Source organism: Manis pentadactyla, chromosome 3, assembly GCF_030020395.1.
Source record: "Manis pentadactyla isolate mManPen7 chromosome 3, mManPen7.hap1, whole genome shotgun sequence".
NCBI classification, from domain to species: Eukaryota; Metazoa; Chordata; class Mammalia; order Pholidota; family Manidae; genus Manis; species Manis pentadactyla.
In genome coordinates, this window is record NC_080021.1 from 100377963 (window position 1) to 100405162 (window position 27200).

The 27200-nt window shown below is 38.8% G+C and overlaps 2 protein-coding genes across 8 annotated transcripts in view; one reads left to right on the top strand and one right to left on the bottom strand.

Annotated features, from left to right (window-relative positions):
* Positions 1-87: 87 nt before the first annotated feature.
* Positions 88-22251, top strand: NUDT5 (nudix hydrolase 5). 5 transcript variants are annotated; one of them, XM_036908109.2, is made up of 10 exons: positions 88-242; positions 9703-9810; positions 11451-11518; positions 15204-15253; positions 16249-16356; positions 17592-17687; positions 18270-18371; positions 19813-19821; positions 19955-20008; positions 22010-22251. In XM_036908109.2, the coding sequence occupies exons 2-10, from the start codon at positions 9748-9750 to the stop codon at positions 22117-22119; spliced, it is 660 nt and encodes a 219-aa protein (XP_036764004.1). In that variant the 5' UTR covers positions 88-242; positions 9703-9747; the 3' UTR covers positions 22120-22251. The 5 variants fall into 5 exon arrangements, 2 of the variants coding, with proteins under 2 accessions (XP_036764004.1, XP_036764006.1); XR_008996356.1 differs by having other exon boundaries at positions 15204-15319; positions 19813-20008; XM_036908111.2 differs by lacking the exon at positions 19955-20008 and having other exon boundaries at positions 15204-15319; positions 19813-19903.
* A 1987-nt stretch (positions 22252-24238) lies between these two features.
* The window catches only part of SEC61A2 (SEC61 translocon subunit alpha 2), a 29530-nt gene continuing 26568 nt past the window's right edge, over positions 24239-27200 (bottom strand). For 2 of the 3 annotated variants that reach the window (XM_036908100.2, XM_057498199.1), the window contains one exon: positions 24239-25449. In XM_036908100.2, the coding sequence (XP_036763995.1) occupies positions 25263-25449 (187 nt within the window). In that variant the 3' untranslated portion in view covers positions 24239-25262. Of the gene's footprint in view, positions 26173-27200 lie in introns of all 3 variants that reach the window. The other variant, XM_036908102.2, reaches the window with a different exon arrangement.

A 27200-nucleotide genomic window follows, 5' to 3' on the forward strand; every position in this document is an offset into this window, starting at 1 on the left:
CTCCGCCCCTTGCAGCCCAGCCGCACACTGCCCCGGAAGATAATATTCTAACACTAGGTCACCGGCCGGCGCTCTACGGGTGCCGGGAGGGGGCAAGCGCACATCCTGTTATTACCGCGAGGCGCTGCTGTGTCTCAAGCAGTAGCGCCGGCATCTCCTGACTCCGCCGCTTCGGACTCGTGCTTTTCTTCTTTCGTTCCCCTTCCCACAGGAGTATCCTTCCCTCCACCCCACACCTTGGAGTAGGTAACTGGGAGCGGGCCAGTCACGTAACACAGTCTTTGGGGAAAAGGGAGGGAGCACGTCTGGAGCGTGCGGACAGCCGCGCGCGTGTTCTGGTCCGCAGACAGGCTCGCGTACCCGGGAGCGAGAGGGCGATCGCTGCGGGCGCGGATGAGAGGGCAGTTTCAGAGGAAAACCACGGACTGGGGTAGACGAGCTGGGGCTCCTCGGAGCGGAGAAAGAGGAAACACCACCCCTAAATATTAACGAGAGTGTAGTGGTCGAGGTATCTGCAAAGGCGGTAATGGCCCGTATTCATTCGTTTGCAAGGTAATGAGAGATGGGGAAAGAATCCTGTGTGTACGACCCTAGGGAGGTTCGACTTTGGAGGTAGGAGAGGTGTCTCCTTTGAGCGTCCAGTTCTTCTATTCCAGCCCTGCAAAAATAGCAGCCTGGAAAAAAACAGCCAGATGTTATCAGTATCCATGCCGTGCTGGAATCGTAAGACAAAGTCCTAGTCGAACGTGTAATATTTTTTCATCCGCATCTTCCCTTCTCTCCCTTCCTTTCTCTCGATCATCATCTTATTAATTTTCCTCTTACCATAATGACGTTATCAGATGACAACCAGAAGGTAGAACATTAAGTTTACCACGTTTCCTTAAAACAATGAGTGAAAAACGCTTTTTTTAAAAAAAACCTAGTCTTGCTACTTACGACTGCATGCCTTGGACTTGTCCCAGGCACCTATGCCTAAAGGCTCACATTTTAAGTATCTCCTTAAAATTGCCCGCTCCTACAGGTCCATCTATCCAGTTACAAATTAGAGGTAAGAACCCCGCAGACTACAGTCATGAGGGTAATTACAGGATCCTCTGCCTATTTGGAGTTAGATACTCTTTCCCGGAGGGAATAGACATTGTTTCATGTTTCGTTTTTGTCAAAAATGTTACTAAGTGGCTTGGTTTGGAGCGCTGCTTTTAAAGATACGTTTTCAAAGCAGGCGTAAATAGATTATAGAGTTGCAGTGTGTGATGGGGGAGGGATTGGCAGTAGTGGTTCATAAGTACTTCTGAGATCCAGAATTATGCAATCCTTCCTGTTTTGAGGGGGAAAAGAAGCATTCCATATACGCTGGAAGAAAGTGACTGATTGCCTGATCTAAAACAGACCAAATGCTGGACGGGGTGGTGACTCAAATATTTATTTTGTTTAGACCTAGAAATAAACAAGTTGCAGCGGAAAGACGTTAGCCGTGATCGGGGTGAATTTGGATAAGGTATTTCCTGTTGAACATGAATAGATGTTTAGGAGAAAGTAGAAACCAGGAACGCAGTAATTCTGGGAGGAGTAACACATTAATATTAATAGTCCAGGAAACAGCGTAGAGGTTGAGGCAACTACAGAGCGTTAATACAGAGTTGAAATTTTTTTGTAGAGAAGCAGATAAGTTTGTAAACTTCATGTAGCCATTAGAGGGCAGGAATTTGATACAAATGTCTTTTATTCAAGCTATATACTTTAGATGTGTGTTCGGTAACTTTTATTATTACTCAGTTGATTTTAAATAAATCCTTACATGTTTAACCAGCGTCAACTAAATAGACCTTACAAACAGATGCTACAGTATTTTGAATGGATACAGCTAAATTCACTTTCACCATTTTTTTACCCATGTTTTTCTTTTCTTCACTTACCCATAACATGTTTATATTCATCAAGTTTCTTCAATAAAACCTTTACAACAATTGAAATAGTTGCTTTTTCTCATGCACACCAGAAAATATCAGCCACGTGCTCGTGGGGGAGGGGCTTTATTGTGCAATTCCAAATTAAATAAGTAAAAAAATTTTCCTTCTGAGAATCCCTAAGATGACTAATCCTTCTAGGTTAGACTTGCTAGTTTTCTGCACTTGGATATCGTGCCAACATATCTCAGATTCATTGTGTCCAAATTTGAATACTGCACCATCCCTTTCTCCCTCTGATGTCCCACTGTCCTATAAGATTATCTCCTTCTTGGAATTAGCTTTGGGAACCCCTTCCCCAGAAGCTGTTTTAGGAAAAGTACTAAATCTCATCTTCAAGGAAGGAATAAAATGTTTCTGTGCCACTACCATCACCCTAGTCCAAACCTGTCTGATCTCTTGCCTGGAGTATGTAAGAGGTTCTTCACTGGATTCATTACCATGTGGCTGTAACCAATTAAACTTCCCCAGGGTTATTACAATCAGTTCACAGCCAGAACTAAATGTAATAATAATAAATCACCAAGGAGCGTAATTTCAGTAAAATGTTAGTTCCCTCCCTGCCCACCAACCCCATGCCTGCCAGAAAGAAAAAAAACTTTCAGTGGTCTTCCATCATTAACAGATAAAGTTGTTAGCAAAGAAAAGCTCACTTAAAGTGAATCCATTTGATGTGGATTCAAAACTTTTACCATAAATGGTACAAAAGAAAGACTGATCAAAATATTATCTTTTAAAAATCTTAGTTTTTTAAATTTATGATTATAACCAAGATTATTACATATAACTATACAAATTCTTTGTTCACTATAAACCAAAAGGCTTTTCTGTGTGATTATTCTGAAGGAATGCAGCATTGCATCTTAGACATGCCTAAGCATCTGATGCTTGGCTTTAACAGAATGACTATGTAAAAAATTTTTTTTTACATTCTTATGCAAAAATTGATCCTCTCCCACTTAATTTCTCCAAGTGCCTTCTTGTCTCTATTCAATTACTAAACTGTTCCCACTGCCTGACCTTCCCTTGCCAATCAGAAGCTTTGCTTCTGATTTGAGCTCCTACATCTTTTTCTTGGTTGAGGATAGATGGTGTTTACAATAATCAACTTCTATCTGGGAGAGACTAGCAATGTATTTCTTGTGATTTCTGCTTCACTTTGCAACTTCATGAAACTGCAGGTATTCAGGTGTGGTTATAACTCCATAATGAGTATGCAAATTCCACAGCCTGACTTTTGAGATTCTCAGTTTAACTTCTTGAATCTTAACTCCCACTTAACTTTAACCCTGCTGTTGTTACTACTGATGAAACATCCAAGTTGGTGAAAAAGTACTCCTTTCTCTCTTTGGCAAAGAACTGTGATAACCCCAAGAGGAGCTGACAAAGCAACAAGAGTGGAGTGCTAGCTCGGGTGGTTGAGTGCTCTGTCTGCATGCAAATTAGGGATAAGGGGACAGGCATCCAAATCTGTGTAAGACCTTGGAAATGTGATTGCAAATGTTAACATTATCCATGATATGGGGGGTTTGGGGGGGCTTTTGGAGGGGTGGGGGAGGGAAAGAGGACAGGGCTTGCCAAATTCCTGTTTTTCTCATCACTTCCCCCAGTTAGTGTCTTATGTTTTCATTCATGCGGTTCCTTCTTGGAATGCTTCCCTTGCCTTCTTGGTCTCGAAGTTGAATCTCAGTATCAAATTGCCCTTCAGTAATGGCCTTTTAAGTCTTTACAATTTCCCCCACTTCTCCAGTGGATGAGATTTGTCCCTCATATAAAACACCCTGGTACTGCATTATCTCTATAGCAGGCATTTGCCCTTCTGGTCATTTGTCTGCTGAACTGTAAGGTCCCAAGGGCAGGAAAAGTGGTTTGTTTGCACTTCGCATATACTCAAACATTTGAACTGCCCATGCTCACAAAGCTAGTTAAGATACTCCTGTCTGCTACTCTACAGGAATTCTAAGAATCCTGTGACATTTTGCCTCACTAGAGCTTTCTGTGCCTGAGAAAAATCAGACATCTGATAAATCATGCACCCTCAGTATTCAACCATACCAAGTTAAAACAGACTACGTGAATCAAAACAGAACACTCAACATTATGTACATAAGTATTTTTTTTAAGTAAAACACACATTGGCAGGAAAATACTGATGACTTGAAATCCTAGCTAGTGAAGTGCATAATCAATTCTAAATTAAGTTAAATACTGAAATAGCCTTGAGTCAGTTCAGGAAAGCTCTATCAGCGATAGGAGACAGGAGTGAGAGACAGGAGTGCACAGCATGGGACGAAGACCTCATTAGTCTCTGCAGTGCAGTACCTGAAGGAACTAGCCCCCAAATGGCACCATTAGGCTTCTGTTTTTGAAATGGTGCTAAAAAACAATATTCTTCTTCTGTTTCAGTAGTGTTTTTGAGGTGCTTTTATAATCCTGAACATTTTGGGAACCACATAATAAAGAATATACTTTTGAAATCACTCTTCACCCACATTTTGTATTATTTACACTGTAACTAGATTGCTACAGAGTGCTATTTTCCCTTGGGGCTGGTGTATCCCAACTAATTACTCTAGAGAGGCCCAGCCCTGTTTGCCACTTTTTTTTCTTTTGATGTAATTTGTGTCTGTAGCTTGTTTTTGTTTTCTAGCTAACATTCTGGTTATATTTTTGTTAATACAGTCTGTTCGAAACAACGGTTTCCAGTTTAACATTTGCCAAGGGAGGATGGGTCTTTGATTACTGAGACTGTTCTGTAGCTGAATTTAACTAACTTGGTTAAATGAAGAGTAGTGGAGGAGGAACCACCCATCAAGAGGACCTTTTCACCTTTTTGACCACCAACAATCCTTTGAAAATTTGAGGGAAGTAACACATAAGGGGACCTAGCAGATAACTTAAATGCCTTAAAGTTTTATGTAAATCTGAAGGAACTGTCCCTTTGTCCAAGATAACTCACATGGCAGTGAGGGGAGGACCTCTATGCTCTTCTACATTAGGTATTACCATTTGGAGAGACCAGACTAAGAACACTTCTCATAGAGAAAATGGGAGATAATCTAGTTCTTCCTTCAGTATCTCCTGGTGATGCTTATACTTTTGAGGGCTGCAGTTGTCATCTTTTAAGAAGATGGGGAATGCACAGAGTAGTTTCTTGGGATGTAAGTGTCACTTTGTAAAAGGAGGTTGAAATTTAACTTAGTCCAAGCATTTTGTATCATTCTAGACCGATTATGTTGTGCACTAAATGGGGTTGCTTGGTTGTCTAAAAGTTATTTTCTCTTTATGAGTTAGATTGCAAATGGAGGAAATTTTCCTTCTCTGAAGTTTAATAAAAGGGAATGGAAGCCTAAAAGATAAAAATCTGGGTGAAGTTCTTTATCTGAGTGCACACAGGTAGAGACAAGTAGCTGCCCTGTGGTTCATCTGGGTCAGCACACTCTTTTGATGGCCTGTGATAATGCAAATGATTTGTCCTATGTAAATCAATGCCAGTTAAAAGTTTACCTAATAAACTGCCTAAAAGCACGGGGACTTTGACGGGGATAACTGCTTGTTTTCTTATGCTCTCTGCATATAGTCACTGTGCTAAATGACTGTCTCTAAATATCTGGTATCTGTGTAGCTTACTTTATTATTTTCAAGCCTCTGTTCAACTGTCACAAATTAAAGAGGCCTTTCCTGATCACTCCATGTAAATTAGTACCCCCACCACCACCGCCCTGCTGCCAATCTTGCACCCTTCTTATCCTTCTTAACCTTTCTTCTTAAAACCTAGTCCTCTGACATAAGTTTTACATATTCTCTCTCACTTCCTCACCACCACTAGCGCCTGGAGTACAAGACCTGTGTCTGTTCTGTCTATTGCTTGGTGTTCCCAGCACAGAGGCTGTTACCTCACTTTCGGTGGGTCTGCCACACGCTGCTTTAACTGAGAGTTATCTGAGATACTCCATCGGTATTTGGTTTTTGTGAATATTAATAGTTTGTGCATACTTCACAGTTTAAGCAAGTGTGAAGATATACAGACATTTCTTTCTCTCATTCTCATTAAGTGGTTATTTTTGTTTCTTTAGCATATAGTCTTCTTTCTTAACCTAAGGCCTCAAATGCTGCTTCTTTGCTAAAGTCCTTCCTAGAAATTGAATTCCTAGGTTTGCCCACAATCTGCAAACAACAGTGTTGATAACATTTTAATGCAACAGAAATACATGTTGACCATCAGGCCAAATAGACACGTGGACGACAGTAAAATGGTTGCTCGGTGCAGTGACACAGAGTATTACTAGCCTACTGAGTCCACAGCAGAACTTAAACTAGTCTCCTGGGCTTTGTCAGTCTTTGGACCCAAGGTGACCTTCAGCAGCCCAACTATTCGGAACATTTTGCCTGTTGGGGATTTTAAGACTGCAAACGTTTCTGTTAATTGAGATATAATTGAAGTACCTTAAAATTCACCTTCTTAAATTGTAAAATTCAGTAGTCTTTAGTATATTCACAAGATTATGCCACCATCACCACTATTTAATTCCAGAACATTTTCATCCAAAAAAAACCTCGTGCCAATAAGCAGTCACTCCCTATTCCCTCCTTTCCCCAGTCCCTTGGCAACCACTAATGTGCTTTATCTACAGATTTGTGTATTCTGGATATTTCATTTAAATGGAATCATACAATATGTGGCCTGTGGTGTCTGGCTTCCTTCACTTAGCATAAAGTGTTCAAGGTTCATTCATGCTGTAGCATGTACCAGTGTTGTGTTCCTTTTCGTGGCTGAATAATATTCCATTGTGTGGAACACCATATTTTATTTATCCAATCAACAACTGATAGACATTTATATTGTCTCCACTTTGAGGCTATTATGAATAATACTGTTACGAATATTTATGAACAAGTTTTTGTGTGTGCATGTTTCTCTTGGTTGCATACCTAGGAGTGAAATCCTGTCAAATGGGAACTCTATAGTTAACCTTTGGAGGAACTACCAGATTGTTTTCCAAAGTAGCTGCATGATTTTCATTCCTGCCAACACTGTATGAGGGTCCTATTTTTACCGAATCCTCACCAATACTTGTTATAATCCTTTATTATCATCATTTTAGTGAACTGGTATCATGGTGGTTTTGATTTGCCTTTCCCTGATGGCTAATGATGTTAAGTATACTTTGACATGCTTACTGGCCATTTGTATTTCTCCTTTGAGGAGATGTCTATTCAGATTTGCTTATTTTCAATTAGGTTGTCTTCTAATTATTGTGTCTTAAGAGGTTTTTTACATATTTCAGATATAAGTCTCCTATCAGATTTGCACTTTTTTTCCCTTTCTATGGGTTTTTAATATCTTGATGGTATCCTTTGAAGCACTAAAGTTTTTAGTTTTGGTCAAGTCCAGTTTATCTTTTCTTTGGTTGCTTATCTAAAAGAACATAACGTAATCCAAGATTATGAAAATGTATAATTGTTTTCTTCTAAGGTTTTGTAGTTTTAGCTCTTACACTTGGTCTTTGATCCATTTTGAGTTAATTTTTATAAAAGGTGTTAAGTAGGGGTTCATTTTCATTTTTATGCATGTCTATCTAATTCCTGAACAATCTGTTGAAAAGATGAGTCTTTACCCTATTGAACTGTCTTGGTACTCGTGTTGAAAATCAACTTGCCATACATCTATGGTTTTAGTTCTGGCCTCTCAATTCTGTTCCATCAGTATATATGCCTGTCCTTATGCCTGTAGCCATGCCATCTTGACTACTATGGCTTTTAGTTTTGAAATCAGGAATTGTGCTTTAACTTTGTGCCAAGATGATTTTGAAATTGAGTTTAACTAACTTAGTCAAATAAAGAAAAGTAGATAAGGAACCATTCTTGAGAACAAGTTTAAGCAGGCACCAAACTAACCTAATTATTAGGAACAGAATGGCTGTCTAGACTTACCCAACCAGATTCACTTTATTCTGTCTTTCATTTATTCAGCAGTGATTTTAGGGAGTTTTTATAGCAACATAACTGTGTGCAATGTTGAAAGTTGAATAATGTAAAGAAAAATCTAGTGTCCAGGAGATAGTTTTAGAAATCATTTCTTCCCAAGTGAGAGACATTAAGATTTTTAACCCAAACAGTGATAGTAGGGATAGCACACTTTCAAGAAATTATTAGGATTTGTAATGGGTAAGTTATGGTTAGTAAAGAGTAAAGGAGAATTAGTTGGAGGTAACTAATAATTCTAGCTTAGAGATAATGGACAAAAGTAGTTAGCAGTGTAGATTGCAATGTGCTGAGGAAAGATAAACAGCATTATCATCTGTGGTTTCAAGAAGTCTGACAGGTTGGAGGAGAGAACAGCGTTGTAATAAGGTTGAATGTTTTTGTTTTGCTGGTGTGCTTTAGGGTCAGTGAGACTTGTTGTTTGACATAAAAATTGAAGATGTGATGGGTACTTTATTTATCACCTTAGGTCCCAGAAGAAACAGAAAGCAAAGACACTTTCTCCTCTAAGCAGTACAAGAGAGTTGTTGCTTGATGGTCTGTATTTTCCCTGGAGCTAAAGTTAGGAGGTAGAAAGGTTACGAAACTGTGCATCTTAAAAGTGCGAAGGGTAGAACAGCCACTGAGAAATGTAGATAAAATAAGAAGGAAACAGAAAATAGGAATGAAAAAGACAAGACAGAGGATCAATTCAGGAAGTCCAACAGCATCAGTTCCCGAAAAAGATAACGGAAGACTGAAGGGAGGAAATGATCAGTGAATTAATTCAAGGGAAGTTCCCCATAAGGAGATACAGAGGTTTCCAGATTGGAAGGACCCACTTGAGTACCCTAAACAAAAACATCAACATGCAGACATGAAAACTACAAGTTTCCAGAGAAAGAAAATGGGTCACATAGAAAAAGAATCAAGAATCAGAATGGCTTCCGATTTCTCAACAGCAAAACCAGAAGCAACACAGCTGGCAATGCCTCTAAATTTCTGATAGAAAATCATTTTTCAGCCCATAATTCTATATGCAGCCAGATTACCAATCAACTTTGAGGGTAGAAAAAAAGACTTTCAGACATTCAGGGTACAAAAATGGGGAGATAAGCCAAGACAGAGGAAGTAGCAGAACCCAACTAATGGGGTAGGGCCTGCTCATTTCCTAACACATCCCCTAGGACAACTCAGTACCTGCAGCTGCGACTTAGATACATGTTAAAACTTTAAAGTGAATGGGCCACAGTATGAATGGATTTAATGCCACTGAACTGTACTATATTTAAAGTATTAAATGGTACATCTATTTATCGTAAGTTAAAAAAAAAAAAAAGATAAAACGGAGGTAGAGCCAGCCAGCCTATACAACTGTTACAGTTTAGCTGTAAAGGGCTGATAAGGGACAGACAGTAGGTGCAGGGTGGGTGTAGGGAGTGGTGTCCAGTCTGTACAGTTTCCCCTTGCAAAATTTTTAAAATTTGGAGTCAGACTATCTGAAACTGAATCGAAGTGCCTAGTGCATGGACAGTGGGAACTTGGCTAATGTGGGCTGCATCTAACTGGATGGCTTTCCGTTCCTTCCTGGATGCTTCCAGGGGTTTGCAGTTCCTTCCCCACCTGGGGCAGTTCTTCCAGACCTTCACATGAGACAGACAGCTTTGATGATGTTTTTTGCCACTTAAGTACTTTGACCAGTGACCTATGGACAAATGTTTAATTCAGAAAAATGTGTGTAGCCTAAACAAATCTTATTATCTTACAGCGTGAACTTCTTGCCTGAAGACTATAAAAACTAACTAGCTTGAAAATGGAAAACCAAGAATCAGCGGAGTCTTCTCAAAATACCAAACAGTCTATTATTTCAGAGGAGGTATAAATTGTTCACTTCCCTTCCCCCTCCCCACATAAAGCTGAGTTTCAAAGAAAGATGTAGACTGCTGTTTCAAATGATGGCTTATAAGTCAAAGACAACTTTTCAAGGGTATTTCCGCTCCCTTTTTAGGGCTCTGAGAAATTTTGCTCTTGTGGTGGGAGCATTAGGTGTATCCCTCTTAATGAGTGAAATTGAGGCTTTTTTCAAAAGTGGATTTGGCTGTTCATACAAAGATTCTCTATTAAAAGTTTCCCTAGGTAGAAGTATAAATCATATATGAGTTTTTAGGGCTGAGACATTTCATACTTAGTTATATCTTAGCTATTTATGGTCTTAATACGTATTTTTTTTTTTTGAGAGGGCATCTCTCATATTTATTGATCAAATGGTTGTTAACAACAATAAAATTCTGTATAGGGGACTCAATGCACAATCATTAATCAACCCCAAGCCTAATTCTCAACAGTCTCCAATCTTCTGAAGCATAAGGAACAAGTTCTTACATGGTGAACAAGTTCTTACATCGTGAATAAGTTCTTACATGGTGAACAGTGCAAGGGCAGTCATATCACAGAAACTATGTGAATCCCACATTTCTCCCTTATTGTTTTTTTTTAAATAAAATGCTGAAGTGGTAGGTAGATGCAAGATAAAGGTAGAAACCATAATTTAGTGCTGTAAGAAGGCAAATGTAGATGATTAGGTCTGTGCTTATAAACTAAGTATTAATCCAAGCTAGGCAAGGGCAACAAAACATCCGTGGATGCAGAAGATTTCTCTCAAAACGGGGGGAATATGTATGTTTTTAAGAACAATAAAAACCTAAGTTGTTAGTCTAATTCCAGAACTAATGTATGTCTTACATGTTACTCAGTTTAGCATTTAAAAAGTCTCTTTCTGCAGGAACCATTGCAATGGATAAATTTTAAATCCTCCATCTTAGAACTCTAATCTTGATACCTTTCTGCAATTCTTTTTGACTTAAAAAGTTTTCCTTGTTTGTGAATAGATTTGTTTAATAATTATTAGGTTGCTGCTGGCAAGAAGTAAAGATAGGATAGTAAGAAAAACGCTACTGCTTTATGTATGCAGTGACACCTTCCTCTCAGTTCAAGGTAGTACCATAGGAAAGTTAGTCCTGGAAACCTAACCTCCTCGGTGTCTAGGCAGAACAATCCTGGGGTCCCTGTTCCAGAATGGGTGGGAAACCCAGTCATTGAACAAGGTTTCCCCATCATCAGCTTTCCTGTGTAGTCATTGACAGTAAAATGCCACTGATTTTTACATATTAACCCCACCTGTGTGACTGGCACCCAGGTCAGAGGATAGAACATTTGGAGCATCCCAGAAACCCCCTCACTCCCTGTGCTCCCTGACTACCCCCTTCACCCCTACACCTGCCGCCCAAGAGTTTTCCCACCAGCATTTCTTTTCACTGCTCACTGAAATCAGAGGTGAAACTCTTTCTCCAAAAAGAAGAGACCCACCTTTCAGAAAAACAACTTTGAACTGAAAACTTAAACAAAATTATTGGGAGGGAAACATGATTGGGAGAGCCACAGAGAGAAAATGTGAAAATAAACTAAATAAAAACAACTCGGTTAGAAAGTTTCCCAACTTACTATCTGATCTTTTAGTTAATTTCAGAAGGAAAATGGATCAAGTTTGAAAAAACAACTTACATGGATCCTACTGGTAAAATAAGGTAAACAATTTTTTTCCTTTTGTGAAATGCTCAGTATTTGGGTTTTCAGGGTCTGTATTTAGTGTTTGACATAAACTTTGATATTTTCCCCATTGTAAATTCTATATTAAAGAATATAATTTAGTATTTTCCCATTGGGAAATTTATAATCTCTGAATAAAATTATGTGGTAAATTTACAGTATCTAATCAGGAATATTTTAACATCATTCTTCCCAAGTAGATTAGTGTGAACCTAAAACTTTTGAGCCAAAACTAACTTAAGCTGGTAAAGCAGCAGAATAATTAACAGAACAGGTTACTTCCTTCTACTTAAAGCAATTTTTAACTTCTAAATTAGAAGAGTTAAAGAGAAAACATTGCTGGGTTGAGGTAAAATTTACATACTTACACTTGCTCACGCAAACATAAATTGGAGGAAAAAAGTTCCATAAAGCATTTCACATTATGTACCAAGTAAAGATGGTGCCCTCTGACCTGCTAATCCCACTTCTGAGACTATGCTAAGAAAACTATTTGGAATCCAATTATGCTTGGAAAATGTTCATCAAAATTTAAAAAGACAAAGATAAATTGAAAGCAACTTAACAATCTTAAAAATAGGGAACGCGTTAAAGTACATTCATTTGGTAATATCTGCAGCCATCTATAAAGCAGGTTATAAAGACAACCTAGCAATAAAATAAATTGATAACCAAATAGGAAATTGTATATATGCTTTTAAATTCTGCCAAATAATAAGGAAGAAAAGGCTAGAAGGAAAACTAATAGCAAAACATTAATGGCAGTTGTGTAATTAACCTTTTTTCTTCTATTTCCCGCATTTTGTTAGCATGCTATTTTCTGATATAAAAACCAGAGGAAAAATGTGTTAAAACAGATTAAGCATTTACTTAGTGAAATGAGAGAAGCAAGGAAAGAGAACAAGATAATATGAAAATAACTATATTTAGTGTCCAAATTACATGATATAAATTCATTAATACAAAAACTCCACATGCTAAGTGATCAAATAAGAATAGTTTGTGAGGAACTGCATCTGTTATAACTATAAAAGTACATGCACTTGCCAGTCATTTTAACAGCTTTTATCTACTAAATTAACAAAAAATACTAATAAGGCCCAGTGTTGGAGAGCTATAGAAAATATTAAGGTATCTATAGCACTGTTTACTTAAAATCCCAAATTAATCAAGCTAATAAGTACACTATGATCCATCAACACAGTGGAAGAGCATAGTTTAATACTTGAAGTGAATTTGAGGTGTAGAACTAAAAATAAGAAGAGGATACAGAAATATGACAAGGTCCGAGCCTTAGAGAATACAGTATGTTCAAATGTACTTATATTTGTGAAAGTGCAGAGATTAGAACCCAGTTTACAGTGATAGAGTCTGGGTCTCTTTTCCCATAAAGTTGTTCAACTTTATAATACAGATAAAAATATAACCCTTAATGATAATTAATCTGAACTGTATGTGTTGGTTCACACCAGTTCATCTACTTGATTCCTTCTCCCTTCCTGCATCTTTTCATCAGGAATGTGCCCCAGAATCATTGGGAGACTTTTTTCAAAATATTCTTGTCTAGGTCTCACCTCCAGAGAGTCTGTTTTGGTAATTTAGTTGTGGACTCAAGAGTCCACCAGTCATACCCCTGTAGCCTGTTAGGGCATTTTCACTACAGTTTTCATACATGGGTCTTCACACAGCCTCCAAAGAGGTCTTCTAAGTAAAGCATTAACATTTCATACCAGAATGTCAAACTTTGAAGAATGAATTTCTGTACTTTCCAAAGCCATCATTTATTAATTTATAAAACGTTTTACCTATTAACTCACATAAAAGCATATATGTAAGGATAAAACAGCAACTAAAGAATCCTTTGTCCCACTGTCTTATTCATGGACAGGGATATGGAACTGACTCTAGAAGTATAAAGAAGTGCTGGCAGTGTGCCCCTTTCTTGACATTCACGATAGAGCTGAAGAGCCATCCTTTGTCACCATTCCCACTCTTGTTTGTAGACTACAGAGAAGAAAGCAAAATAGTCTTTCCTGTGACAAAGACCAAAAAGTGAAGTAACTTTGCTAGAATCAGAATTCTAAGGCTCCAAGAGGCTTTTGGGGCAATACTCAACCCCATAGTTTAACAAATGACAAAACAACTCTCCAGCAGGTTGTGGCTGTGGGGTCCACTAGTAGGCAAGTAGAGACTAAGATTTTCTGACTCAAGCAAGGGTCATCTCTGAGCCCCTTTAAGATGACTAGCAGCTCCTAGGCATTCTTGTTCTTGTATTCCTTAGAAATGCACTTATATCTTACTGTTCATAATTTATGGCTCATGACTGCTTATGGACTTCATCTGAACCACTGTAATGACACTGCTCTTCTTGTTTCCCTTACTCCTAGCGTGTTTGGGATGGGACCATCAGTGCTTCTCCCAGCACTGTCTTCTTCAGTCTTTAGGACTAACCTTAAGAGGCAGCAGACAGAGCTATGCCAAAAGGTGTTTTGTCTCTTGCGATCTGTATTATTCACTCATCAGAACTGCTTGTTGGTTGGCTTCTTGCTACTAACAGGAATGTTGGGCAGCTGTGAGGTGTCTAATAGACTGCTTCATTTGCACAGGTTCATTTTGACACAGTTGCACTTTAGAATTTGGGTACAATATTGAGATAGTACAGTTTACCAAAAAGAAAAAAATTTAAGCAGATAATTATTTGGGCTTTTTCTTTTTCATATTAGTGTGGCAAGGTCCAAACCTTAAGGACAACCAGATAAAAAGCATGAAGGGGTCCCCGAGTAGTATACCTGGTACCTAGTCTTACTTAGGGAGACAGATGTTGAAAAGCCACTCTTGATGTCTTTTTCTGAGAGCAGAAAATTGTTTCTTCACTCCCATCTCTTACCTCTGCTTTTTTTATGTTAAAAGGATACGGAAGAGATGGGGGAAGTTCCCTCCAATGCCCTCCCCACCCACCCCAAACGGTGTGATTTTACCCGTAATTGCACTTAATCCCAGAAACAAATAGCTAAGATAAACTATCAGAGGGAGCGGGAAGCTGCTGTTACTTATCTTTTTCCTTCAGTGGACCATTTTCCCCTTAGATAAGATCTCACACATGCAAAATAGAGCACTTCACCTAAAGTAGTAATTCCTCAGTTAATCAATGGGCTGGCCTTGCTGTCTTAAATCCTGTATTTCAGGTCACAGATTTTAAAACCTAAACTGTAAATAACTGGCTCAATAGGTCATATTATGCAGAGTATCTTTGTTCTTGGGAGTTAAGGATGGAATTTTCAGAGGCTTTATTTGAAGACTGCTTTTTAGTCTTTGAAGTTGTGATCACCAGCTGCGCTGCTCACCTGTAGATTTAAGACTCAAACTGAAATGTTTCAAGAAAACAATTTGAAAGGCGGCTCAAGTGATCAATGGGCCTTCTATTTAGATGGCACTGTGGGGATTAAATATACAGTGACAAGTTTTCTTGGGTAATTTTCAGAAGCTACAGGGAAGCACAGTTGGCTTTTTTTAATACACATGTACATGTATTGTTGTGGTCTTCTTGACCATTATCATTAGTACATTTGCATGCTTTGCATTTTAAAGGTCTGGATATAGGCAAAAACCCAAGTACATTCTCTGTAGAACTAATGATTTTTTTTTTCTTCTCTCCCTGAACAGAACCTGGGAAACTGTGAAACGTACAACCAGGAAAGGACAGTCGGCTGATGGTATGAGCGCAAACCCATCACAGCTCTTCATAAAGGAAGTCACCACACATGATTGTAGGAGGCCAGGTGTAGATTTATTTACTGTAACCAAGACCTCAGAGCAATTATCTTCAAGTATGATCTTTTACCTTTAGTTCTGGCATTCACTTTTGCAATACTGTGTGACTAAATCAAGCTTTCTTTATAAATAACTTCTGGTTCCCATTATCTAAGCTCAAAACAGCGATTTTGAAGGAAAGATGTACTACTAATTACAAGCAAACGTAAATCGGTATAATTGGAAGCCACATACTGTGTCTTGACATGTTGTGACTTCTAGAAATCTCTTGTATTCTGTTCCAGGGATCTAGGTGAGAGCCTTTAGTTTGAAAGTTATTTGGCACTACTTGATGTTTATCGGCCACTTGCTTTATAAATTGATGAAGTGGAACTAGACCGTTTGTTCAGTTCCCTTTCCCTTCCAGGTATGAATGCTTTGTCTACAAAGATCCCAGAAACAATCCTGAAAAATCACCTCTGGTCTGGGGAAAGTTGGGCAATAGGTCTTCCTTGTTTTTCCATTTCATTTTGGTTTGTTTTATTAGAAGCAAACAGGAGTGGCTGCCCCAGCTGCTGTTTCTGCCTGCCAGGAAAGTGTTTGTGGGGAGCCCAGCACTCCTCCTGGGTGGTTTTCTAGAACCCAGAGGATTTTTTTTTTTTTAATTTAAAGCCAAGTAAAACTCCTCTCTCTCTTTTGGGAGAAACAGTCTTTCATCCCAGAACAATAAATCCAGTCTTGCTAGCATACACTACAGCAATGGGACTTACTTGATATTTTGCTTAAAGGAAATCTAAGAGCACACAGATCAGCATAGCTTCACCACTGGTGTGGCTGCTGCAGGGTGAGAGAACAGTCTCTGTAGAGTGGTGTAGACTGAAATTTTGTCCTTGGCCCTGTGCTAAATGTCTGCTGACCTTTCATTAGGGATTTCCTTGGTTTTATTTCCTGGGGACAGGTGTGGCGGTTATCCCGGTGCTGCAAAGAACTCTTCACTACGAATGTGTTGTTCTGGTGAAACAGTTCCGACCACCAATGGGATGCTACTGCCTAGAATTCCCCGCAGGTGAGTAACTCATCCCAGGAACAGAATCGCTTCTCAGGGACTGCTGGGCTGAGCTGGAGAATTGCAGTGCTTAGACATGTAATGTCTTTTTATCTGTACATGTGGTTTTAACTAAAACGAACTCATTTCTTCAGTGAGGTGCCACCAGTCACAGTCTAGTGAGCCACTAACTCTCGGAGGTGATAAGGCATGGTGTCAGAACTTTCCGTCCAGGCTCCTCTTTTCTAGCCTCTCTCTGAGTAATTGTTTTTCCCTAATGTGTCAGCTTCTTGCATTGTCTAAATCACTAGCAATCTGCCTCAAACAAGAAATTTACAGTAATAACTAGGCCAGACTCAACTCCAAAAACTGAATGGAAAAGACATCTTGATTCTCTTGCATGTATAGAGGCTAGGAAATCATCTTAATTTGAAGTAGAGTATTTTTCCAGTTGCACAAGTAAAGCTATCCAGAATTAAATGTACTGTATTGTAGACTTAATTGGGTTGTGTCTATCTGAAGAGATTAGATCTAATTTATTTATCATTAGTGGCTTAGGCTTTGTATTTTTAAAGTCCATCCCATAGTAATGTGTAACAACTTTAATTTTCTTTCTCATTTACTCACCATTTCACTGAAGAAATTAAGAACTGTAAAAGTAACTAGCCTGTATTTCACTTTTTATTTACATTTTTTTATTCTTTTCAGGTAAAATAATCCAGGTTTGCTTCTCTCCTCCTCCCGCTTGGCCTCTGCCTAATTACTTCTCACGATGAACACAGTAGTTCCCTAAAGGCCACCAGCCCTCCATTCTCTCCCTTCTCCTCTTCTTCCTCACAGGGACTCAATATTGTTAAGAAAGGGAGGAAGGCAAGGTAGTAACACTGTCACATGAGGAACAGAAGAAAGTAACAGGTGTCCTGAGCTGTCACCACATGACTATGTCTGAACCCAGGCCAGTTAGCCACTGAGCCCCTTACCCTGCAGGAGGTTACTGGTGTCCATGCCGTAAAGAATCGTTAGTGCCAAGGTGCTCGTTTAAAGAGCCAGACAATAGCTATCAGAACCTACTTAACCTGCCTAGGGTTTTACTCTTTGGCCTTCTTTTTCTATAAAAGTTCCAAACTCCAGCTTTATCTGTCCGACCCCTTTTCACAATACATACAGGATTCTTCTCACATAGCTCAGCAGCAACTACAAGGTTCAGAGAAAACTGGATTGCGCGCTCCCACTTCACAAATGGTTTGGACTTCCAGGTCTCATAGATGATGATGAAAGCCCAGAAGCAGCTGCCCTCCGGGAGCTTGAGGAGGAAACTGGCTATAAAGGTGACATTGCTGAATGTTCTCCAGGTTTGTATTGCTTTCCACATGTGCAACTGGGAACAAACTCTTGAAAACCAGCCAAGCAGTAATAGATTCTTCTGTGTGTAAAAGGATTGTTTGGGTGGTCTTTATGGTCAGAATGCAGATGGCTTTTATTTTGGCTAATGTGAAAGAGAAATCATAATTAGATTTGGTCACCATCTACAAGTGAATCTCTCCTCCCCTTGAAAGCAAACTTGAGCCACAAGGACATCAAGCTGGAGAAGTACAAAACTCAGTTGCCTGAGTTCCCCACATTCTGAGCTTTCTTACTTACCTCACCATGAGCCATGCTCTTCACTAGATTTTTCTCGATGTGGTGAAACAATTTCACATGTCACTACTGTCTAGTCCCTGAGACTTACCAGAGTTTACTTAGGAACCCAGGGAAAAAGAAGTGCTAATTACATCCGTGCTCTTCCACCCTAGAGCACACACTAAGCGTACAGGGTAAACTAGTTTTCCTGCATCCATTCTGTCAACTGTGGATTATGAGCCCAGGCTTCTAAAGACATTTAGGTAATGAAACAAACGATATCTGCAAAAGTGATCTGTTGCTTCTCTCCACAGCTCTATGCACAGACCCAGGTTTGTCAAACTGTACCACACACATGGTGACAGTGACCATCAATGGAGATGATGCTGAAAATGTAAGACCTAAGCCAAAGCCAGGTAAGAGCACTGGCTGTGCTTAAGGTGGCGGAAGTGCATTAAGAATCTCGTAACTTGCTACTGGTTGGATTGGATTTGTGCTGTGTTAGAAGAATGATAGTCTTTCGTAGATCCTTCATCAGTACTTGTTTTCCTTAATCTTGTGTATTTTAGCGTTTTTCTTTTACAATTTGATTTGTATGCTTTCTTTATATAAATGTTAAATGACATATTCCCATATTTTCTAGATAGAGTTGATCACATTTAGTAATATAAGCTACAGATCTAAATAGTAGACAATGAAAATCTTCAAAGTCACTCTGATTTCTTCCTTCACATATAAAGACTGCATCAGGTAATTCTTCCAGCGCAGCAGCTTGTTGACTCTTTGTTGAGTTTCTTATCTAGAGAAGCTTTTAGGAAATTCTTGCTATATACTACTTCTTAGCAAGTCTGGAAGCAGAAGCTTTAATGCCTGCCAGCTTCACGTCCTCTCCCACCCCCTCAGAGGTGCTGACACATAACCACAATCAGTCATGTAGCAGAGCAATGTTCTTCCATTTCTTATCCTCTTCAATTGTTCCTAAATGTTGCAGTGTCCCATTGCAGCTAATTTTAAATGCTCTATTTTTGGACTAGCAAACAGACATATAACATGCTGTGGATAAAAGTTTGGCAGCTCTGAGAGCTAAACATAGAATTACCATATGATCCAGCAAGTCCACACCTAGGTATATACCCAAAAGAATTGAAAGCAGGGGCTCAAACAGATATTCATACATCAGTGTCCGTATAACATTACTTACAATACCCAAATGCTAGAAAACACCTAAGTGTCCATTAACAGATGAAACAAAATGTGGTGTATGTATATAAGTGGAGTACTGTTCAGGCATAAGAGAATGAAACATGGTGATACACACCGTAACTTGGGTGAGTCTTAAAAACATTGTGCCAAGTGCTTTTTTGAGCCAGACACAGAAGGACAAATATTGTGTGATTCCGCTAATATGAGGCACCTGAAATTAATACATTCTTAGAGACAAGAAGTAGAATAGAGGTCACCAGGGATGGAAAGTCATTGTTTGATGTGTTTCTGTTTGGGATCATGAAACGGTTCTGGAGACAGAGCATGTGGATGACATTCACAGCATAAATGGACTTAATGCCACTGAATTGTACCTTTCAAAACAGTTTAAGTGGTAAATATTATGTATATTTTAACACAATTTTAAAATACAGATATAACAATATGCTTTAAATTTTTCTACTGAACATTAGATTTGGGGGAACAACAGCTTTGTACTGTTATATTTGGTACATTTTTTGCTGTGTAAATAAATTAGTGGAGACTCAGCCATGTATATAAATTTGTATGGCCTTTTTGATATGTCTTGCACAAGAGTCTTCCAATATGTTATCACTGCAGGTCTTGCTAAAATGTTTTTCTGTTTATTTTCAGGAGATGGAGGTATGTTACTCAACTCCCAGTGGCTGACCGTGTCTATGGCTTAGTGTAGTGGCAGTGGCTACAGGCATTTTGTGGTGTTCTGGTAGGCCCTCTTGTGCTTTACTTTGTTTTCATTTGTACTTTGTTTGTTTAGAATTTGTGGAAGTAATTTCCTTACCAAAGAATGACCTGCTGAAGAGAATTGATGGTAAGCATTCTCAAGATTGTTACCCAACTTTCTTTTTCTCCATCCCCAGCAAATGGGGTACTAAGTAGAATTCTGTCTCTTTATATTCTTCCTCATTTAGGTCAAATACCTAGATCACTTAGGTCAAATACCTAGATTCTTGTAAAACTGCCATTGACCACTAACAGTCGTACTTTCTGGGTGATTCAGTTTGAAAACATGAGCAAAACATTTTATGTCAAGTGAAAGCTTCCAGTAGGGGCTTTATTCCCTATAGAATTGTCAAGTTTATATTCCTGTTCACTAGCCAAAACTCTTCTATACTTTAAGTCTTTAATCCATGGCAATGCAGAGGCATAAGAGTAGATAACTCTTAGCAGAGCCTCACGTATGCTAGTATATTGGATGGGTCTTTGTGCAGGGTATAAATTAAAAGACAGTTTAGCGATACTTCGTCTACAAATATTGAGGTATCTTACATACTGAATGTGATATGCCGATAAAATGAACCCAACTCACCAGCAGTGTGACCCTTCGTAAATTGCTGGTCATGTACATCACTGTGTAATTCACGGCTAGCACATCATAGGGATTTTGTAAAAAACTAGATTATGTGGACAGATGTCCTTTGATGTAACTACACTAGGAAACACTGTACTGAAGACATGATAGGCTCTTCATGGAGCTCCTCTATGCCAGTTGGATAGGCCCATTCACCTTTTAATAAGGAAATGGATAATCTTCATAATTTGAGTCTTTTTAAGTTTTTATTTCAAAAATTTACTTGAAGCACTGTTTTGATCCAAAGTTTTGAAAGCAGTCCCTTCCTTCCATAAGTACCAGTGGCTTATAATTTTATTTTTGTGTTGTTGGCTTGAAAAGTGAAAGTAGGTCTTTAGAAAACTGCTGTGATTTCAGATTCCCAGAAAGCTTCCATTCCTACTTTACCTTTTTGAAAATTAGACCTACGGTACCACCTTAAGTTCTCAAAGTTAGAGTTAGAAATACTCATCCTGAAGAGATGCTGTAATTTATTAGGCATTTACTTAGAAAGCCATGGCTATCAATAATAGCACAGCATTGGGTCTGACAGGTCTGACTGGGTCTGAGGATCTTCCATTAGTTATGACCTTGAATGGGCTCCATGCCTTTCTAAGCTTTTCTCATAAAAGGAACAAGATGTCGCACCTGCCACTGAGGAGGAGGCATGAGTAAAATTAAGCAAGCTAATGTTAGCACACAAGTGCTTAAATGTTCTATCCTGTATGTTTTTCCTTTTTTATATAAGAGTAGTATTCTTTTTAAGAAATTCCTTCCTTCTCTCTTCCACCTAACTTACCTTACCTTCTGGCCTTAGCACTTGCATGCATAGAAGAGTAGGACATAATCCTGCCTTCGAAGATCAAAATGCCTCTGAGCTTATTCCTAAACAAGTGACCAGGAAAACAAGACAGATTGCAAGTCTGACAGCGACCATCTGAGTGAAACAGAAGTTCTCGTTCAAGTGCACTATAGGAAGATTCTGAGACCTCATTGGTGATAGAATTCCAGTTCTGTCACACATACAGTTTAACTTGCATGTGGAAAGTACATATCCCATAGCAGTGGAAGACATGTGACTCCCTACATAACGTAAAGTGCTGAATAATTACTGCTGTATAGTGTCCAGGTAGCAAAGCCCTACACAGAGTTATACATGAAGTAATAACTAGATCTATAAACTTAGAGCTTTGCTATTTTAACACATAAAAATCTTCATCTCTAATACATATGCTCATCTTGTCTTTAGTCTTAATTTTGTCTTGTTCTTGTCTCAGGTTGGAAATGTAATCTTGCTTTTGTATCTTTTATTCTTCCACAAGAGTGAGATCCGTGATGGCAGAAAATGTCTTGTTCACCACTGTATCACCAGCATCTCGCAGAGGAACTGGCACATAGTAGTTTCTCAGTAAACACTGGCTTGTTGATAAGGGGTATTATCTTTTATTAACTTGACTAACTTGTGGTCTTTGCCTCCTGCAGCTCTGGTAGCCGAGGAACATCTGACGGTGGATGCCAGGGTTTATTCCTATGCTCTGGCCCTGAAACACGCAAACACGAAGCCGTTTGAAGTGCCCTTCCTCAAGTTTTAAGGCCAAAGGACAATGGCCATGCTTTTATAAGCAAAACCACCAGGCCTCCTTCACTAAGACTTTGTATTCAGCTTTAGTCTAATGTAGATTTGAAATTAGCTTTTTCATAAAATAAAAGCAACACAGAATGCATGTGGTGGTATGGAACTGTAATTATAGATAGGCTATAGCCTTCATTTAAATGTTAAACTCCAGCCATGTTAATGAAAAAGAACATAAATGCAGTATGTTTAATCCAATTTTTTTTTAAAGCTTAGCTTTTAATTTTATTATCTAGCCCAGGAGATATCAGTATTTCTACAGGAAAAAGACCTGAATTCCAGATTAGGGCTACTCCCACTCTCATCCCCCAATATAAAATTCTGTAGCTGGGTGTGCAAATAACTAGTTACTGTATTAGTGTTCGAACAGAGTTTTTTTTTAAACGGCCCTTTCTTGCCCTTCCTAATTGAATTGTCTGCTGTGTGGAATTAATCTGTGTAGCAGAGGAAGTAAAATCAATAGAGAATGACATTTGAAACAAGCAAATGTTTATACTTAGCAAGTGTCCTTATGTCCCCCTGGCTACTGAAGGTGAAAAGCGGTTGATTCCATTCACTATCCCAAGGGGAAGAGGCTCATGAAAACACAGGACCCTTCTCTCAAGCATGTGTGCACACTTAAAAACCTCATTTCCTATCCTTAAGTCAAAAAGGACTGGAAGTTTCTAAAAACCAAATCCACATGGTTTGGGGCATTACTGTGTTGGTGTTAAACCACTATAAAGGAAAAAAAAGGATTGTTTCTGGCTCTTGTTATGCCTAAAAACCCTGTCATCCAAAAGGTCTGCCCGTGTTACTGGGCCCTTTTCTTATCTCCTGACTGCACTTGGCTCTTCTGTTGGCTTTCAAGGCCTCCACCGGCTCCAGGAGTATTGTCTTTGCAGGTCAGCCCCCAGCGAAGGCTCAGGATGCTGCTCAGTGCAAGCCCTTGACACAGGCCCCTTAGAACCAGACAACGTCAGGGTACTAATGCCAAAAATGCTGCAATAGAATAGAGTTCTTTGTCTACAGGGACACCATCTTATCCAGACATACTTTTATCAGCAAAAATATAAGATACTTATATTGTACTTTTTAAACAATGATGGAATGAATTATGGAACTAGGGAACTGTACAGATCAAGTCTCCTCTCCCTGTAAACGTGAAAATAAAGCCCCAACTACTTGCTCTTAATAACAGCCTTGCCCTATGCCTCTAAACCTTTTATAAAAGCTCTTTTTTTAATCATAAGGCATCATGATTCTCCAGAGATCTTCATCCTCTTCCCTAAGCTCTCAAGGACCAAGTCCTATAATCTCCCTTGTTACTACCCTTAAAAATCAAGAAGAGATAAGGCATATATGAATATACAACTGGAGCACAGACTAGTCTTTCCAAACAGACCAGCTCTTGCAGAGCCGTTACCCGCCAAAATTGAAAAACCTACTTTAAATGTTGATGGAGGAGAGATTCATGTAACCACTGCCTGTCCTTTCTGCCTTTTTCTCTTCCTAAGGGTGCAATTCAGCTAAATCCTACCTAGCTCATCCTAATGCCACCTGTGTTATGTATAAACATCAAGGCTAGGCTTGGAAAATAAGTCAGTTTGAGAACTACCAGTCTGGATGTTTTCATTGGCTGACACTGTTAATTTGTCACCTTGTAAAGCTGAAGGTCTCCTATAAAAGGCCTGATTTCCACCTTGAAACTTCCATATAGATATAGTAAAACTGGGTCTGCCTGTACTTCCATGGTAACGGCGGTCTGAGGCCATTTGGAGGTGCTCTCCAGTTGACTATACCATTCTGCCTGCCTTTATTTAAATTGACTTGCCCCTGTACTTATCTGGCTTTGTCATCTTAAGCTAAATAAGATACACTTTCTGTACTTTTAGTAAGAAAGTAGGAATGGAAAAGGATGTCTTCCAAAAATTAAGTTTGCTCTTGGAACAATAAAGCAAATACTTAAAAAAATGAGTTATTTATAAAGAACTGTGCTATTTCAAATAGAAGCTGCTATTATTGCCTGAGACCACTGTACTCCTGTTCTTTACAAATGTTAGTGACATAACTGAGAACCCTCAAATTGGCCACTGTCTCTTCATATTTTTAGGATTAAACACTAAACTGAATTACATTTGACCTTGTGCAACAGGCGTCTCATGATGGATTTTGTATGAATACAGTGTACCTACACAATGTCAGAAATCATTTGATACCAGATTTTTAAAAATTTTTCCAACAAAACTCAGTTTTATTAAATAAAAGTTTATTATCTACTGTTTACACTCATGTTGTTGCTATAAAGTACAACATACACAAATTCCTAGCTTGAATTACTCATTGTTCACCCCCCACTGAACTACAGACATTGCTTGAGAATTCAATCTTTGCTTTAGGGATTAAAAGAAAGAACTGGGGCTTAGTGTCTTGAAAGAATATTCTCAAGTGACTTGTTGGAATTCGAAGGCATAGCCAATACAGTAAAAGAGCACAGACTGCTGTCACTGGGAAGAAAGAAGAATGAAAAACCGGAAGAGTAATTAATTATAAGCAGTTGTTTCTAGTGACAGATGTAACTGAAGCTTCATTTTGCCCATCTGGGCTAAGTAGCTGCTCTCAGAGGGACAAATAAAAAGGGAGGGTGGGAACATGGATACTATGAGTTACAAAAGTATAAAAAGTAATTATATCTAAAATACAGATTAGATATAAATGTTCCATAACTCATTAACTAAGCTAAAAAATACTGGAAAGTGGCCATCTGAACTACATTTATTTTTAAACAAGTGGGGGGAATACTGAGCATTTTGAACGTTGTGTGCAAAACATCCACGTCACCATCTCACCGTCACAACCGAACATGGCAAGGCGGGTACACTGGTTTCCAGCTTCACAGGCAACACTACATGTATGTTTTTAAACGAATAATGTAAACTTTAGTTTTAAGGCAGCTGGTACTAATGCTGCACACAGGCTTAGCTCAGTGCCCATTTCAGAAATGGGACAGTTAGCACTTGAAAACAAACTGAGGGAAGGAAAAGGGGAACCAGCATTATTTGACAAAAACAATGTGTCAAAATATCTTCCCTTTCACACGCACACAAAGAAATACTGGAACATTCAGAAAAATAAAGCACCCATCCCTCCAACTTCAGCCTGTTCCTTAACAAATATTTCAAAATACTGATAAATAATCGTGACTGCAAGCAGGATCCCAGTGCCGGAGCCAATGGCCCCCAGGAAGTCAGCTAACACCGACAGGGCACCAATGCACAAGCCACCAAATGCAGCTGCTGTGGGGATGTACCTAGAAGATAAAACCCTGAGTCAGGCACAGGGAAGGTGGAGGTGTAACAGGCAGCAGCAGTGCCGCGCCGAAGCATAACCTGATTCACCCAGCCAGGAGCAGCCTCAGGGCTGAGCAGCTGGACCCCGCGGCTACACACTGATGAAAGCTCTGTGGCTTAAGGAACGGCTTGACTTCCTGTTCAGAAACCAGTAAACAGCCACAAAAGGCAACACATGATTTTTATGGCAGATTAGAATCCTCAACTGAGATTTAAGTATTAAAATGTTTAATCACTTAAAAATGGGCAACCCTTAGCTCCCTCTTGCAGACAAATTTCAAAATGCTTTCTAAGTATCAAATTTATATAACAATTTGGATGATCCTTTTGAACAGTAATTCAACCTTGGCTCCTCATTAGAATCACCTGGAGAATTGTTCAAAATAATGGGATTGTATTTTAAATACTCCAGAAAAGATAAAAAGATGTGGGAAGACAGCATATAAACAAGAATGGCAGTACGTAGGATGGTAACTACTGAAGTTGGATTGAGTTGGATGAGTGGAGGTTCATTATGCTACTACTACACCATCTATTCTATGTTCTAAATAAATACAAAACTTAAATAAAAATACAAATGTCTTTTCAACAAGTGGTTCTAGGAACAAGTGAATATCCACATGCAAAGGAAGACTGTCACACCAAACACAAATAAATTTATTAGCTCCAAGTGGATCACAGACCTAAAAGCAAAACAAAAATAAATCCTCATGGGTGAAGCAATGGTTTCTTAGATACAACACCAAAAGGAGACAAAGCAGACAAAGAAAAACTAGGTAAATTGAACTTCATCAAAATTTAAAACTGCATTTAAGAACACCATCAAAAAAATGAAAAGCCACAGAATGGGACAAAATATTTGCAAATCATATAGCTAACAAGACATATCCAAAATATTTGTTTTTTAATCTTATAACTCAGTAATAGAAAGACAACCTAATTAAAAATGAGGAAAAGATCTGGATAGACATTTCTCCAAAGAAAATGTACAAATGGTTAATAAACATAGGACAAGATTACACATCAGGGAAAAGCAAAGCAAAACCACATGAATTACCACCTCACACCCATGAGGTGACTATAATCAAACAGCAAGAACCAGTGCTAGTGAGGGCGGGCAGCAGCTGGAACCTTCACACGCTGCTGATGGGAGGGGATAGTGCAGCCCTCTGGAAAACAGTGCAGCAGTTCCTCAACATGTTAAAATGAAAACATACATCTACACAGAACTTGTACAAGTATGTTCACAACAGCATCATTCATGGTGGCCAAACAATGGAACACACCAAAATTTCCATCAAATGATGAACAGATAAAGAAAATGTGGTATATCCATACATAAGAGTATTATTCACAAATGGATAACCTGAAAACATGCTAAATGAAAGAAGCTATTCACAAAAGAGCATGTTACATTTATATGAAATGTCCAGAATAGGTAACATTGCCTGAGGCAGGAGGGTGGGGTAGGAATGAGGTACCAGGTTTCTTTCTGGGTGATGAAACTGTTTTTTAAATTTCCATTGTAATGATCACACATTCTGAATATACTAAAACCAAAAAAACCCACTACACTGTGCACTTCACATGAATGAACTAAGTGGTACCTGAATTAGATCTCAGTAAAGCTGTTATCAAAACACAAAAAACTGATGCCTGGGACCTACCAAGTAAGTACATTCCTAGAGGTGGGATACTGGTATTTTTTCAA